Source organism: Epinephelus moara, chromosome 6 (genome assembly GCF_006386435.1).
Source record: "Epinephelus moara isolate mb chromosome 6, YSFRI_EMoa_1.0, whole genome shotgun sequence".
Classification (NCBI taxonomy): Eukaryota; Metazoa; Chordata; class Actinopteri; order Perciformes; family Serranidae; genus Epinephelus; species Epinephelus moara.
The window spans coordinates 16,740,009-16,757,594 of record NC_065511.1 but is presented as its reverse complement, the minus strand read 5'-3'; the positions used below and the strand labels follow the sequence as shown (position 1 = coordinate 16,757,594).

The following is a 17,586-nucleotide window of genomic DNA, read 5'->3' as shown; positions in this document are numbered from 1 at the left end:
TTGTCAATATGGAGATGCTACATATTGTTTGCTCTGTTCATGTCAGTTTACTAAAACCAAGAGCACCAGAGAAGACTGTAATTCATTCATATCTACCAGCATAATGAAAAAACAAGTGGTGACTCCCTTCCTCTGAAGCTGTCATAAAGTCAGAATATGTATCCCAGGAAGTTATTTACATTTCTTGAGTTCGTAAGGGTCCACTGATTAAAAGAGTCAAAAGTGTTTTTCATGAAAATTAATCCAAGTTATGAATATGGTTTTAGCATGATACAGTGGTGTTGTGCTGGTATGTTGGGTGCCCTAAAACAAGTATCATAACATAGCACATAATTGATATCTTATTTGAAGCCTAAATTTAATTCAAATAATATTCATATTGGTTAAATTAAGCATTTGACTATATTTCCCTTCTTTGCTGAGCAACATTTTTGTGTAACAGGAATGAAAGGCCTGTCCCATATGGACGCCTGTTGAGTACAATGATTTGAGCAAATAATAGCCTGGGCTACTAATTGAAGTTTTATGGTATGTGGACTTCCTCGCTCTTTATACTAATTTTATTTCACCTGACTTCCTCTATCACTACATGATGATAAAGGTGGCCATTTAATAGGGGGATCACGGCATTCTGAACCTACTAGTTGCTGTAGCAGACCCCTCGTTACTAATAACTATGAGGCTGGCTGATAATCACTAATAATGCCCCATTTAATCTACTGATAACATTCAAACTGGGTTGATTATCAAGGCTTCACTCAGTGACAATAAATAAGTGACTGACACTGAGGTCTCACATATTGTCTACAAATGCTTTGTTTTGATTTCCTGACAGCATGACCATCATAAACTACTGCTGCATTTAATAGCATCCAAATTATCTTACAGTTGCAATATGAGAGAATTATGTGTGAATTATAGTGAATATAATTCAGCCCTGTGCAGCCCTATATAGGCCGCTGTATGAACTTAGTGTAATTAGTAACTATAATAAAGTCCATAAACAACTTCTTTTTGTCCTTACTTCCACTGTGATGGCAGAGGCAGGCACTGCAGTGTACTGGGGAATGTAGGTTCCTTGCATAGGAGCAGCCGCTGCAGCAGGCATGTACTGCAGAGAGAAGGAGGGGCACAGACAGTATTATAATATAGGCACAAACAATATGTCCTCTAGAAGCTCTGGATTAAAAGTACTGTCTGACATTCCCGCTGAGACGTGTGGTTTTGTGACATTTCACAATACATTACATAATAGTTTGGCTTGGTCCCAGGGTCATCGCCAACATTTCAGCAAACAGAAAAAGGCAATTTCCATGTGTGTGGCTTTGTGGTTTCTGCTGTGAGATGATTTTAATTATAGCTGATCATGGAACTCTCTACTAATTAACTATATTGAATAAACTGCAACTCCAAAGACACACACTCACACACACTCATGCGTGCAGTACAAGGTGGTTTGGAGGAGGTAAAAGTGGAGACTCACGGTGCCTGTGGTGCCCAGAGACAGGTGGTTCATCTGCTGGGTGAGAGGAGCCATTACACCGGAGGGGTGAAGAGACAAACTGGGCTCGATGGCCGTCGCTGGGGTGATCACAGCACCCTGAGGCAGGAAGGAAGAACACATGACCGGCCGAGTTATAGACATTGTTGTACAAGGTGAAAAACTGCTATATCCAGTCATTGAGCGTTATATGACAAGCAAACGACGGGATCAATGACACAAATCAAGAACACTGTTTATGAAGTCTGGCTTAACTAAAACAGTTTTATTGTACATATTTTATTATTTCTGTTATGGTTTTTTTTTTTTAATCAAAATCAAATCAGGTTTATTGTCATTTTCGTTTTTCAGATTATAATGACTACTTTGAGTTCAGCGTTTGGGGCGCTTACTTGAACAATTAGCATGTGACAAACATACAATATATGACTCTCCGTCATCTCCTAGCTAACTCCTTAGCCTGTTAACCGGAACCACACTGAGCCCACCTTATGACATCATCACGGATCAAATGACAAACTGATTACATTACACCACACAAGGCAGAATGAGAGAGCGTTTCTCTGGGATCAAGGTGCAACATACATAACGCTACATACAAGAACACAAACATCTAAGGCTTGAATGTATGTTCTGCACTGAATGTTCACGGACAGCTGCCGTCAACCGGACGGGCAACTGATAGTACAACTGAGGGCCTGCATCAGCCCCCAGCAACTGGAGAGCTGAGAGCTACTCATCTTCTATTGCCAGCATCGATGAAACTGAAACTCTGGGACACTGCTGGGTCTGGAGTGAATATCTGAGGAATATCCAACTTATAACTAACTTCACTGCAGTGTGGCTGTAGTGGCTGGCTTGACTGCAGTGTTGTGGACTGGAGCGTTGAACAAGAGATTATGTTTCAGAATTGGAGTATGCACAGCCGGGGTGCTCGCCACACATGCAATCTGCGCAGTCACAAAAAGATGGGTTATACACGGACCCTTGCGGACATATGAGGATAATGTGGATACTTGAACACGAGAGGTATGAATTGGCCTTTACACAGCCCAATACAGTCCCTGAGCCTGTATACTACAATGCATGGAGTGCAAGTTGACATAGTTAAAACAAAACAGCAACAGTAGTGTCAGGTCAAACTGGAATAAACTAAAGAACTGAACAGTAACTAAAAGACAAGCAAAGCTGAGGAATCCAATTCCACAATAAACCAGAAGGAGGAACCTTTTGCACCATCGCCCAGTTATTGCCTGGGCCATAAAAGGCAGCGCACATCGTCACAGGTAAAGAGCGAACAAAGGTACACAGACAGCAGGCGTATATCTGTTCCCTCATCCTTCGCATCCTGCGGTGAGCCAATGCAGAGTGAGAGCATCTAAAACACCAGAGAGGCAGCCGGTAAGACGCTGAACTGTTTAATGAAGAGACTTTTGCACGGAGGTAGTTAATTTTGATTAATTGGTTGTGCTAACGCTAGCTTAGCCACGGGGTCGGACGCCCAGTAACGCGTGGCTTGGTAACTGATTGTCTGTGTGCGCTGATTGCTTGTTAATCTCCCTCCTGACATTTGAAATGTGTTAAAAATGTAATGTGTAAATTGTAAATTTAAATTGGTATGTGTTGAGCACATCTTAAAAGTATTTCACTTTGACAGTTAGTGAATTATGAATGTATGTTGATTATATTGGGTGTATCACAGAAGTAATTAGTAGTAGATTGGGAGAGCAATTTGAATATAACATGATTTGAAACATTTCATATCTACAGTTTCAATTCAAGCATTTATACTCATACATACTTTTAATTGTAAGCATTTTTGCAATTGTGAAAGTGTAATTTTGGAATTTCACTTTAATAAAATTTGACCATAAAATTAAAGGTTAAGAAGTAATTCATGTTAAAATACATTTAATGGTAAAATACAGAAATTGAGACAATTTAAGTTAAAAACACATTAAAATATACATTTAAAACAACAATAAATATTTAAAAAGTAGTGAAATTCATACTTACCTGAAACTATGCTAAAACCATTTACAGCAGTGGGTAACTTTATTTGCACTTGATTTGTAATTTAATGTAAATATAATTGGGTTTCACAATATTTAAGTGTTTATTTTCTGGTATTTTGTATACTTATTTTCTGTTGGTGATTTGCAATAGCATTTGCATTGTGTACGGACTTTAAACTTTTTCTCTGTTTTTGTGTTTCTTTGATTGAAAGGTTTTTCACCTACACATGACAAATGGCATAAAATGCTTGCACCTGAAAAATAAAAGAAGGAAAAGGAAAAGCGGCCTGGTCATTGAGTGAAATCCAGTTAAGACCTCTGGTAGATGCCTCTCTCCCTTTCAAGTGGGGATACTGCATGAAAAACACTTAAGAACTTGACAAGTAGTATGAAGGCTTAAACAAATCAGTATCAAGAAGAAACCTATTTTCATATATTACACATATTTAGTGTAATGTTTCTTGTGTTTTACAGTAATATATATTACTATGTATATATTAGTGTTTTTCATGTAATATCCCCACTTGAAAGGGAGAGGCATCTACCAGAGGTCTTAACTGGATTTCACTCAATGACCAGGCCGCTTTTCCTTTTCCTTCTTTTATATATATATAAATATATATATTCCAAATAATGTGTTCGCTGTATGCACCAAACACAAGACAAATTCATTTTTATAAGAAAACCGTCTCGGCAATAAACCTTATCCTGACTCTTAAATATTTAAACCATGAGGTGGTATATGAAGGGATGGCAAAAAAGAGCAAGAGGGCAAATATGCATACTTCCAAAGTGTAGAAATATTCCTTTAAATCAAATCAAAAGCAACACACAAACTAACAAGATAGACAGTTAAAAACAAACTAGATAACATGAATTATCACAGCAAAATATGCCACCTGATGTGTGTACTGCAATGGGGAAAAGGGTGCTTTTTATGCCTCTCAGTTAAATAGGTGCTTTCTAAGACATGCAGCTGGTAGAAATACATTAGTAAAAAAAAGACTTCCAACCCAGTTAAGTTTGATGACTGCAAACCGTTTGACGGCAATGCAGCCAGTCAGCCAGCTTGCCAGGCGAGGCTTGACAGAACATGCGTCTGAATGGAGCAGAAAGGCTTTTACTGTAAATCTCTTCAATGTGAAGGGCTTTGATGCCTGCTAACACCTTGATGCGCTGAGCTCTACTTTTCCAGTGCAGCTCAGCTACAGACTCAACAGCTCTGTATAGGTTTAATAGGAGAAGCCTCAACACTGTGTGCTGAAGATGCCTGGCAACGTCCCTGCAGAGGTAAACACTGTTCATTTGTGATAGCTGTTTAAACTGCACTTCCCATGAGCACTGACGGCATCAGTGGACATGTGTCAGCACCGCTCCAAAAAGCAGTCAGCACTTCTGTAGCTGCATGTTGAGACAGGATGTTAGAAGAACACAGGTATTAACTTTAGGTATTTTAGGCACCGGCCCAGCTTACGGCAGTCGTCTTAACGGCTCTGTCTCTGTATTGTTTCACACGAGGGCTCGCAACAACACAAGCACACATAGGTAAACACACACACGGTGATGAAAGTTCTGGCTGTGTGAAGCGTTCCGTCTCAGAAGCGCATACGGTCTTTCAGAGTTGCTCACAGTTGCAAATCGGTATGTGAAGATCCTTATTCCTGAAAGAAACACACACGCACACACACGCACACGCACACACACACTACAGACAGGGATTGGTGAGTGATCTTCCTTCTGACTGCTGTCTTCATAGGGAGATCTGTTTGAGGAACACAGCCGCCTGACTACCAGAAATGCTACGTCAACACTGTCCTCAACATCACAAGTGAATGAGTGGCACTTTTCCCACACACACACACACACACACACACACACACACACGCTCCCACTTACACACACAGAGAAGCATCCACACACAGATGCATCAACAGATCTACCCACAAACAGGCAAGAAGCTTTGGCAGAAGCAGGTAGATTTAGCAGCCAGAATCTAGCTAATACCCAAGCTTCTCATCCATCTATATAATACGTTCTCTTGTTTAATGATTTCTCATCCTCCCTCGCTCTTTCTCTCACTTCATCCAATCTTGCAGCAGACCTCCACGCAGAGAGAAAGCTGCATAAAGCACCAAAAAAAAAAAAAAAAAAAGAAACCCACAATGACTAATTGTCTGCTCTGATTTACAGCTGTACGAGTGTTAAACTTGCTATCTCCGCGTGTCTGCACACAGACACTATGCATTACCCGGCGTGTGATGAGTGCGTAATTATACGTGGTAGAGCATGTGTTATGTGTTAATGTTTTCATGTATCAGACATTATTTTTCTTCCTGGGGTAAGCAATAAATGAGCACGCAAGACAGACAGTTATCTTTTCCCCTTGAGGGCAGGAGAGAGAAAAATACAAGATCTGCTTCAACTTTGAACTCCCTCCTCTCTTCCTCTCCTCCCTTCTTCTCTTGCTGTCATTTTTCCAGTAGACAAGTGAAGCTGACTAGCAGAATGCTGCAGGCACCGCGCAGCATCAAATACACAGTATTAGTGATAATGACACCCGTTTATCGAGAAAACAGCTAACTGCTGCTGGTGTGTGTGTGTGTGCATGCAAAAGGATGTGAACAGGCGTTATTTGTTCTCTCTCAGGTGGTGCAGTCTGAAAAGCAGATGTTTGTATTATTCGACAAAATGATTTTTCATGCTGCAACTACACCCTCATTTAAATCAAACCAGATTTTACCACATAAAGCAAAAAGTCAGGTTTTACTGGGTTGCAAACTCCAGACAAGCCCCCACATGTATGCATGGGCTCTGCACACTGCACCCAAAGGATCCCAGCATAAAAAAACAGGAAACAAACCAAGTATTGTGCACTATATTTGCAGGATCAGGTATGTACTGATGTGTGCTTTCTTCCAACACATTCTTCGCCCCCTTTGTCTGCCCAAATGGGTTTAACACAGCAATTTAACTCAGGAAGATCTGAAATCCCAATTCTTTGGATGTCTCATTACAGCGCTCCCCAATAAGCCGCCTTTCCTTCTCTTTCTTGCCATGCATGGTTAGGGTAATGCATTCATTTCCTGTAGGGGGATTTGTGAGTAATTATGCACAAAGACATCCTCTCACTAATTAAGATGTAAAGACAGGGAGTTCAAGTAATCTGGGCATTCCACCAAGGCTCGGAAACACACAGTCCTTAAGGCACTTCACAGTGTGTATAGGTATGCGTGCGTCTGAATTAATTTCAGAGCACATACCTATGTCTGTGTCTGTGTGTAAACGCAGTGGTGGGATGCATGTATGTGTGCCTTCTTTATTCCTGGGAACTGGCACTGTTTTTAATTCCCTTTAACCTTTTAATTAGATGCATTCATTTCTTTAATAAGTGTGTGTCTACAATGTGTCAGTGAAAGTATTTTGAATTTGTCGGTGATACCGATAGCAAACCCTCCCAAAACCTCTAACTGTGTGACGGACTGTTGACTGAGTGTTTAGCAGAGGCGTGCTCGCGTGCATCAACCTAAATGTGTCAATGAGCACACCCCATTAATCGAAGTTACCAGTCATTAACTGAGGCACAGCAGTGAGGAAGCCTCTGCTGCCATAGGAACAGAATTAAGCCGCTGTTTCTCTCTCTCAGTCTCCCTCCCTGACGCAGCTTTAATTTGCCAAGCTTTTCTGTATCCAGGAAATACAATGACTAGCCTTCGCCTTTGTTGTCTAACAGGGATTTTGACTATGCGGAGACAAGGCTGGGGAACAGGGCGCGCACAGCCCAGACATGCTTTTGCAGCAGTTGTTTTCTTTTCTTTGTTCTCGATTTATTCTTTGTAATCCCTTCTTTCCTCTCCTTTCCCTGCGCCTGCCTCTCTCCCCTGTCCTCTCTCTGTCAAACGCAGACACTCCTCTTATTTATTTATTTCTCTCCTATCCCTTAGTCTCTCTTCTCCTCTATCTCTCCCTCTGTCCTCTCCCAAGTCTTGCGCAGTCATATCAAGCGGCCTGCCAAATAATTAGACAGGACATTTGTTTTGAAAACACATTTACAGAGGGGTATTATCCTCTCTCACAGACATAATTTTAATCAGACATGACAACAGAATGTTTTTAGGGGTTGGCAGATAAACACAAAGAGGAAGACAGATAGGAAGAGAGAACAACAGAGTGGGGGGACAACAGAATTTGGAACTAATTTAACTATTGTGTTGTGACAGTATTCGCTGGAATTCCTCGGTGCACGGCTGATATACCATATCTGTGCTGCCTCTATTTTCCACCCCCCTACAGCTGACAATTTCAATGGAGCATAACGGAATTTTGCAGGTATAAAATAGTCTGCAGATGTTCTCAAGAAAACAACTTACTCTCACTTTCCGTGGTTAGATACAAATCTGGATGATAAAATCTGCTGTGACTATTGTCTCTCTGTAAGAGAAACCAACTTTATTTTCTAGTACAATATCTATAGGAACTGTAGCTGCACAGTTTATTCCTCCATTACCAAAAAACCTGGAGGAGAGAGTGTCATCGTGGGCTGTCATGGCTGTCCAGATTATGTGGCATGTATGAAGGCATTCGCCAGCCATGAAACCCACGTTCGCTTGTGATTGAGTCCCTCACTTCCTGACTGACTTTATTTTACAGTGACATTCATTTCTCTCCCCTTCATATGAACCCTGTCTAAGGAGAAGACATCCCGAACAGGTGTGTAATTAAAATCCATGAGTGTAAAAATTAAATGCATGTTTTACAGGCTAGTTAAACACATTTTTCCGAGTTAATAGAAAATTACTAATGTACACTATAGATGAGCTGAACCAGTGGAACTGTGAACTGCTGATGAATAAATGTTTAAGAGGTGATTAAGGTTTATTGTTCATCTGAAGCACTTTCAAGGTTATTGTGTGGCCCCAACATGAATCTATAATTTTTCATATCCATTAAACTGCTGAGGTCTTTTACCAAATTTCACAATGTAGCTCACCTCCTTTGACGGTTTAAGACAGTACTCTGTCCTGCACCTGGATGAATGTGTAGAGATGTTCTACAGTATGTTAGGGTAATCACTGTATGTCAGGCAGAAAGGACGCCAGCGGAGGCTCAAAGCTAGTATGGCTGTATTCTGTCCCTGGCTAAAAGCAAAGGAAACCTTAAAGTTTGTGTCACTGTGTGTAGTGTATAACAGTATAAAAGAAGACAGAAAATCTGCAGGTGAGTGTGGATTTACAGCGTATATTGACTGTACACCTACACTCACAGGCAATCATCTGACTGCACCAGCATTAGACCAGAATTATAACCTAGTTTATTGCCAAGTACGTTTTCGAATACAAGGAATTTGCTTTGGTGTATTGGTACATAACATAAACATAGTGAGAGAAAATGAAACTAATAATAGAGGCAAGTGTTGCAAAAATCAAGAAATATAGAGCAGAATAAAGTTATAATAATAAAATACATGCCAATATATGTGTGTGTGTGTGTGTGTGTGTATCACACATGTATCACAGTACAAATACAATCAGTAGTTACAGGTTAACATTGACTTTAATATCAGTATTTTGTTAACCACTACACTTTGGTTTCCTACTTGCAGTTCCACTTCAAACCAGCAGGGAGCAACCTTTTATTATAGATTTCAGAGTCTGCTCCGCTGAGCTCTGCGAGCTGCTTTAAGGAGGTTATTCAGCGGCTGATTCAGCAGGGTAAGACTCAGTTGCTGGGCTAAAGTTTTTTTTCCTGGTCTGACCTGGGTTTGGCACTCATAGGCTGATTTTGTTGGAAACTGCGTGACATTTTTCTTTTATTATGTGCAATATTTCTTTGACTTGCTCCATCATTTGCACTGAAACGAGATAAATATGGGAGAAATACTGTTACAAATCAAATATAGTGACGGTTGTACGAATAAGACTTGCGTTTGCTAAGATGACTGTAGTGTTTTTTTTTTAAAAGATCCCGTGGCGGCCAATATGACTGACATTCACATTGGTTATGAACATTGCGGTGAAGAATCTTGGATGTTTTGAGATCAGCAGACTAAGAAGTGAATAAGGAGTAAGTGTGGAGACATGTGTACACACAGAGATGACAAGCAGGATGTCAAAGGGAGGCAGTGAAAAGTGCTAGAAAATGAAGGAAATGACTCCACTGGGAAAAGGATAACATATGACCCAAAAAATAAAGGAGAGGCTGGTTCAAAAAACTTACTGTAGGTTGCATAACATACTGTTGATGTGGCATCCAAGATGTACTCTGGACCTGTGGAGATGAAAGTTGGAGGAGAGAGGAGAGAAGAAGATGCAGCAAAGGTAGAGGTGGTGACGATGTGATCAGACATGACGAAGGAAATAGAAAGAGTAGGAAGAAAGTAGGAAAAGTAAAGTAATTAAAGAAGGAGGGGATGGGCACGAGTAGGAGGATGCAGAAGGGAGGTCAGGAGGAGATGAGAGGAAAGGGAAGATCAAAAAGAAGATTGTTATAAGTGGATAAAGAATTGAGGAAGAGAGAACATAAAGAAGGACAATTGGAAGACAGAATGACAGGAAGGGAGCGAAAATGAGAAAACCAAAGAGGAGAAGAGAGAAAATTAATCATTAGCTCAAGTCTTTACAAGCCCATTTCAGAGCCTCAGTCCCTGCGGCAGTGTGTCTTAAAGAATATTACAGCAGTAACTGAGGGTCCACTATACAGTATGTTATGTTGTAATTATAAGAGGATATGAAGACCACAGAGAGCAATACAGTCTAATAATTACTGCTTCACAGTGGAGGTTTCATCATCAAAGCCTGTCTTGGCCACAAATCACCACTTTCATCTCCTACTGCCCAGCCCTAACATGAGCAGGAACAAGTCCCTTTGGGCCCCTTTGTCACATGTAAAATACAGTAATTATATGAGTGCATGCACATGTTCAACTACCTGTGTCTGTCTATGGGGACCTATCGAATGCAAGGTAGGTTAAATCCTTCTTGTGTTTTTCCTCAAAAAGCACTTTGTGACTGTGCCTCCGTGTGTAATTCTGTGCTGCTGAAGGTGTGTCTTTGCATTTGTCTGTCTCGTTTACAGCAGTGTTTCGTGCTAGAAAAAAACACCTGTGGGGGAGGACCGGTGTTTGTTTTAAAGTCTATGTGTTTGACAAACTGAGGATCAAGTACTGAGTCAATCTCTCAAAGAACCGCAGCTACATCGCCAACCAGCTTTGACATGAATTGGTATGGTTTGTGCGTGCGGAAAGAGAGAGGATGCGACACACGGGAACAGAGAGAGAGAGAGAGAGACAAAAGGAGGATTTGTGCCTAAGAATGAAAGATCGATGGGAGGAGTGCTGCAATATAAGCCTGTGTTTTATCATTGCTAGACTAAGAATTGTCTTGAATGGAGAGAGCTGATAAGTCAATTTCTTTGCTAAAGTCTTCGCTGAGAAAAAGACAAGCTCTGCTTGCTTGACCTGTTTGTTCAGGGACTACACACAGGACTACAGTGAAACAAGAGGTTAATTCAACAAATTTTAAATTCATTTTGAAATCAGAGACTAGAGGTGCTGTGGGTGAGAGTAAGTGAAATAGGGGTGTCGTGATCTACCCGAACTGACAATAACCATGATATTTAAAAATGAAGCATTGATATCATGTTCATAACACACGTGATAATATTGTGCAAATAATTCAGAACCTCTTAAATCATTTCTATTTCATCCTGTGTTTGCTTTGTCTCCCTCCCTTTCTCAACACCATCTGGTTGACTTTTTACTATCCATTAAGTGAACTAGCTCTTTCTGTACAGTGTCGTACAGTTACAGCTACAAACTCTGTCTCTACCTCCCTACACTCGTATATTGAGTGTAATTCATTTGCCAAAAAAACAAACAAAACTTTTGACTGAAAGCATCATTATTCCTCTTATTATTATTCAAATTTTCTAAAGATATCATGATAATATCGATATCGTGAACTCTTTTGGCCACAATAATTGTGTAGTGAAAATCCAATATCATGCCTGCCCCAAAATGAAAGTATTCAATCTATATTTTCAAACCTCCTGGTCCCACATAAGTTGTTAATGTCACTCAAGATGAGGCAGCTCTTATTCTATATTTATCTGTGTGCCAGCACATCCCATGGAAAGACCAAAATGAACAATGTCTTGGCCCACACTCCACACCAGGCCGCATTTGTTCCTAATGAAGACAGAAATCTTTAAACATAGATCACAAGTGTGTACTATCATCTTAAAAACTTAACAGGAGCTTAACAGGAGAGAATATTTGTTGGGGACTATTTTCAGCTGTGGAATAATACACATTTGGTGCGCTGATAAGTATTTACGGCACCAAGATGGTATATGTGGGACTGACTCAAAATGAACTACAGCACCTCATGGCAATGATGGATCCAGTGACATAGTGTGGCTCATTGATGTGTTTTTAATGGAGCTCAATTGCACATCGACAAAACACTGTATCAGGCTCTGTCTACACTGACTTACTTGTTAGCAGGATCGATTTATTGTTGTCTTTTCACAGGATTTGTTGACAATAAGAAAAATCTAGAATATCACTTATCCTTTACAACCACAGATTTAAAACTACTAAACTAAAGCTTCATTCCTATGTATCTCCACGGAGTTGTTAACTTCTCTTTGCTATTGCCATCAGGTTGCATTATAATGCCCTTGGGATGCCATATTGGAGCTGTGTCTTACTTTGAACATTAGTGGCTTTGTAAAATCTGTCGGCTGGCCAGAAAACTATAGCAAAGTCAAAATGCAAAATTGAGCTTGTGCACAGGACAAAACAGTTAGAAAAACAGTTTACTAAAGTACTTGAATTTGGAAGGAAAGTAACCAAATGACACCATCATGTTAGCTTTAGTGTTATTTATGTAAACACACAATCCTTTATTAGACAACCAATTTCCCAATGGGCTATTCAAAAGCCCTTACAGGATTTGAAAGCTTGATGTAGCCCTGTAAACTTAAAAGGGGGTCCACCCACCTGATATGTAGAGACAGGAGAGGCAGCGATGAAGGGCGTGATTGACGTCTGTGCAATCATCCGATTGGTGGAGATGCTGTATGGTGAAGAGTAGAACCTGTGCAACCAAACAAGAAAAGATTTAAATATCATAAGATTAATATTAACAATACTTATAAGTGGCATAAAGCTGAACCAAAAGAACATTAAAAGACAATTTTGAGAGAAAACTGCGACGTCAGTCAAGAGGCTTCTCTGCTCATACAGTTTTAACGCTCCAGATATAGCCACATGCAAAGGTGAAAATCAGCCTTTTTGTTCTGTTTTGTTTTCAACCACCCAGCACATCTCAAGACAACGCAGACAAAATGGATCAGACATCATCAAGGCTGTCATGGAAACAATAAATATTGCAGCTTCACTCTGTGCCATGCCATCAAAGACGTCTTCGAATGAGGCTTGACACTGCACCGGGGCACACATCATGTTACAAAGGCGTCTGCTCCACTGCTGTGCATAATAATGAATTATCACCTTAATGTGTAAGTGGGTGAAATATCTCAATGTTGCCCTCTATGTTTCCACCTACGCGTGTTCCAGCAGAGGAAGCTGCATCTGTAACATCTGCATTTTATACTGTTTACTTCTGTCCCTATACCTTTGTTTGCCCTTCTGATTTTGCTGGATTTTTTTTTTTCATTTCACCCCCTCAACCCTGCAGCAGCAGAATGCTGTGGCTCACAGTGCTTTATTTATCATTGTGTACCTAGAGAGGACATGTTTCATCCGCCAGGCCGTGTTGCTGTGCCCGATCGATCCCAAAGTGTCTGTTGACTGAATAATGGAGCAAGGGAGGGGAGAAAGAGAGAGGCAGCGACAGAGAGAAGCCCTCCCCTATCTATCTCTAACATAGCCATGATTGTATAAAAAGGTACATGCTGCAAATCAATTGTAGCTTAATTTGCAGAGAAAATTACTAAAAAAGCTTGGTTAGTTTTAGAGGTTACTTCAAGCCGTATACACATTTGCTGTATTTCATTCATAAAGATCTATATCACACATAATAGAATATACAATATCAGCTCTATTCTTACAACTGAGATGACAACCAAGGCTGAGCAACCAGCCAGAGACAGGAAAACATAGATGGATTGCTGCTACTCCGCTGTGACACCAGCACACATCTCATTTCAAGGGTGAAATGGGTTGCCGAGGTGGTCACCTGCTCCGTTATTGCACTTTCTGCTTCACATTACATTTGTTCGGTCAGTGATAGCACGAGCGCTGCTGAACTCAGCTGCGAGATGCAAACCCTGAGGTATTTTTTAAACTCTTGCAGTCCTGGCCTCGTGGCTGCAGTTGGTTTCCAACTGCCTGCGATAAGCTCCAGAGCGTGAGTGTGCTTCACACGGACATCCAGCCTCCCAGTTGGATTTTTATGCTCTACTTGGTGTGTTGAAGCCTAGGTAGTAGTGCATAAAGAGTATAGCTACAATGGTGACTCTCTGCTTTTCCCCAATAAAACGTGGCCCACTTCCTCTGCACCAGAAAGAGAAATCTCATGAATTATTAGCGCTATATATTTTCCCTTGCCAAGGTTTAGCTCTGGTTCATACGCAGGTTGATTGTGTGTTCTCTCTTAGGTGTGTTGACACTGGCTCAGCTTACTCAGATTTTCCCTGAACTCTTTAAAGGGACATAGATTTTCTTTAAGTTTCCTCTTGCGCCTTTCAGCTCTGGCTTACCTGAATGTCTCCTTGAGTTTTCCTCTAAGTACAGCCTCAAAGGAAACTATGTGTATTGTCACTCATGCAAATATTTCTAATAGCATGTTTTCTTTGAGCAACAGCAGTGTGTGTCTACATTTAATGATATGTTTCAACCTCATACGCCACTGGAAACTGAAAAGATTGAACAAATATATCATGGATGGATCTAAGTTGGAGAAAGAACTGGAACATGTTTGTCAAAGTGGTGATCAACAAGAAAAAAAAAACTCATCTACTGATCATGTAGCAGCATGGATCCATCTTTCTGACTGTACTTAATGTATGACTCACATTAGAGATACTGTATTACTGTCACTGATGAATACAAATGAGAGAATGCAGCCGGGTTATTCAATATGGTTCTCTGATTGTGTTTATTGTATTTTTCATTAGAGTGATGTGTATTGAGAGAGAGAAATAGTAGGTAGAGGACAGATCCAAGGTTATTGATGGAGGCTATTAGCCCTGAGCATCACGCTGTCAATAGGGACTCCAGCACGGCTGTTTAAACAATACACTAAACATGTAATTGCAAACAGAACATTACTACGGGATTGAATTTAAAACCTCTCTGTGAATCCCTGGCGTGACCTAGCCGCACTGTCAGGAGTTTGCCCTGAAAAATTAGCGAATGATTTAGTGCCGACCTCAGTGACTTTTCAGCGAGAAAATGTGGGGGAGCATGCTAAAATATATATGTGTATCTGCATGTGTGTGGGCAGGAGAAAGAGAGGGAACAGAGGACAGATAGAAAGGCAGAGTATGAGAGAGGTAAGAACAGAGGCAGGGAGGAAGAGAGAGAAGGACGGAGAAACAAAAGGACAGCAAACAGACCAGATAGGCGGACGGAGATTGAGAAAAAGAGAGCCAGGGAAAGTGAATTTTGTGTCTCCCTGATAAAAGAGAGGACAGGCTTTAAGCCAAAGCAGTCTGGTTGGTTGGGCCACATGTTTCCAATAACATCAGATTGGCATCAGACCTTAGAAACTAGCCGTCCTCGAGCTTGGAAAGACTCGCAAACCTGTAATTGATTCGTACCCTTTCCCTCTCCTTGGGCTGACTTTATTTTTGCCTTTGCCCTCCTCTTGACCTCGCCCGGCCCTCCCTTTTCATTCAATCCCCTTCCCTCCCCGCTTTTTCGCCTCTCTAATTAGCCGCATTAGCATTTCACAGTCATTTAGCGCTTCGCCGGAAGGAGCCCCGTTGACCTCGGAGGAGAGGTCGGGAGAGGGCTTAAGCACCGCAAGCGCACAGATGCTCTCGTGTGAGCATGTATTTTACACATGCATGAGCACGCACACATACACAAAGACTCAAGAGATGACCGAAAGTAAATCATCTGCCTGGAAATGGAGAGTAGGAATTAGAAGAAGAAAGGGATTAGGGGAGACAACAATGTAGAAAAAGGGAAGAAAAGAATGAGTCGAAAACACACTAAAAAGAAATTTTAGGAGGAGGCCCAACAAGCAGAAGAGGAAGTGATATGAAGAAGGTAAAGGGAAGTTAAATGCAAAGAGCAGGAGGACAACAGTAAAGAAGAAGTAGGGATACATAGAGTAGGGACGACTGGGCCGACAAGAAGGAGGAGAAGAGAAACACAGAGCTGGAGGGAAGCGTCTCCTAGGATCGCATCACCAGCAGCATTCCTAGCAGACAGGACCGATCTCCAATTTCCCCCTGAAACAGGCAGACACTCGGCTCTCTGCATTCAGCCTGAGAGCACTGCAGATAGCCTTGGCTGACGAAAGTCTTACAGCGGCGCTGCAACACCGCCCAACTTCCCTGTCTGCAATCAAAACCTACATGTCTGACAGCTTGTATGCATAGGTGCATAAATAAATACTCCATCTGCACCAGTCAGATGTGAGAATGAGGGCAAGATTGCACAGCAGGGTAAGACAAAGAGTGAGAGAGTGTGTATGTGCATGAGTTAATGACCCGTGTATCCTGTATCTGTTTGAATATGTGTGCATGTTTGTGCTCTTGTGCATATTTGTGCATATGGGTGGCTGATGTGTGTGTTCATCTTCACAGCTTTGCTGGTGGGGGAGGTTCTGAAAAGGTTCATTAACACGTGCTTTAGAAGTATTCCTCCTGGAATGTGAATCAAAAGTTCACAGACAAAGTTGTAGACACAGTTTGTAAATCTGATTTAAAAAAAAAAACACCTACCCATTCTGCATCGCGGTGGGATCATACGTCAACGCCATACCACTCTGGAGAGACAGAGATAAAGAGAGAAACATATACACCTAAAGGTTAAAATACGTGATATTGCTTTTGAATCATTTTTGTTTCCTCTCTCATTAAGATGTTTGGTTATTTGGTGGTTTGAATTGACAGCGAGATTGCCTCCCACGAACAATCATGCCGATGAAGGTAATAAATTGAGAGGGAGAGACAGCAGAGTCGGGACGAAGAATGATTCATGATGTAAAATAAACACAAAGGCTTTGACTTAAAATCCAACGATATAAACAAGTGAGTGGGATACAAATACCTGCTAAATAAAGAACAATTGATGATGTCCTCAGTAGCGCAAAAATCTCGAATGTGTCAGTTAAAAGCACCAGTGAACGATAAAATTATTCTGCATGAATTGGTGTGAGCCCGTGGACCACTTAAAACTGTACATGTTCAAAAATATCCACAGATATAGTAATATAACCACAAAAGGAACATTGAGGGATGACTGTTATAGCCTTGATATCATTACTGCATACTAGGGATGTAACAATGCACTCATGATATTGTATTCTGAGCTAAAGGTTAGACTGGAAGTAAGATATGAGAGCAGAAGATTTCTTATTTATTGCTCCTTAGTCATTGAATGCACAAAAATATTAATGTTAAAGTTTTCAAAAGGAACCGTTATCAATGCTAAAAACACCTCTTTGAAACCAAATGTGGGAAATAGTGCTGTTCACTTCACTCGCATTTAACAACATAAAGGACAATTCAGAGGTTGATGTATTTGCACACAAAGTCAATAGATAGAATCTAACACTGGGCTACATAAACTGTGGTGAAAGCACATCCGCTTGAGTTAAAAATGTTTCAATTTGAGTGAAAATTATCAGCTTCTCTCTATTTGCCAATTGTATGGCTTTGTGAACACACAAAGGAGCAGAAAAGAGACAATCTGGAGGAAAATGAGAAAAACTGAAGCTTCTGGTTAGTTTTGAAGTCGGTCTGTCTGAGCTGTCAGACACACAGTAGGAGTGTGTTGTCACAGCAAACATCTGTACCGCCAGTCAGGAAACTGACAGTGGCCAAAATGCACCTAAAATACTCAATCAGTCAAAACGAGCCCAAACTTCATTT

At 40.9% G+C, this 17,586-nt stretch overlaps 1 protein-coding gene across 3 annotated transcripts in view; it reads right to left on the bottom strand.

Annotated features, from left to right (window-relative positions):
* LOC126392524 (RNA-binding motif, single-stranded-interacting protein 3-like) overlaps positions 1-17,586 on the bottom strand; it is a 152,803-nt gene that overhangs the window by 4,490 nt on the left and 130,727 nt on the right. For all 3 annotated transcript variants that reach the window (XM_050047955.1, XM_050047957.1, XM_050047956.1), the window contains exons 8-12: positions 16,435-16,478; positions 12,515-12,611; positions 9,730-9,780; positions 1,484-1,600; positions 1,025-1,111 (exon numbers count right to left, since the gene is read on the bottom strand). In XM_050047955.1, the coding sequence (XP_049903912.1) occupies positions 1,025-1,111; positions 1,484-1,600; positions 9,730-9,780; positions 12,515-12,611; positions 16,435-16,478 (396 nt within the window). The remainder of the gene's footprint in view (positions 1-1,024; positions 1,112-1,483; positions 1,601-9,729; positions 9,781-12,514; positions 12,612-16,434; positions 16,479-17,586) is intronic.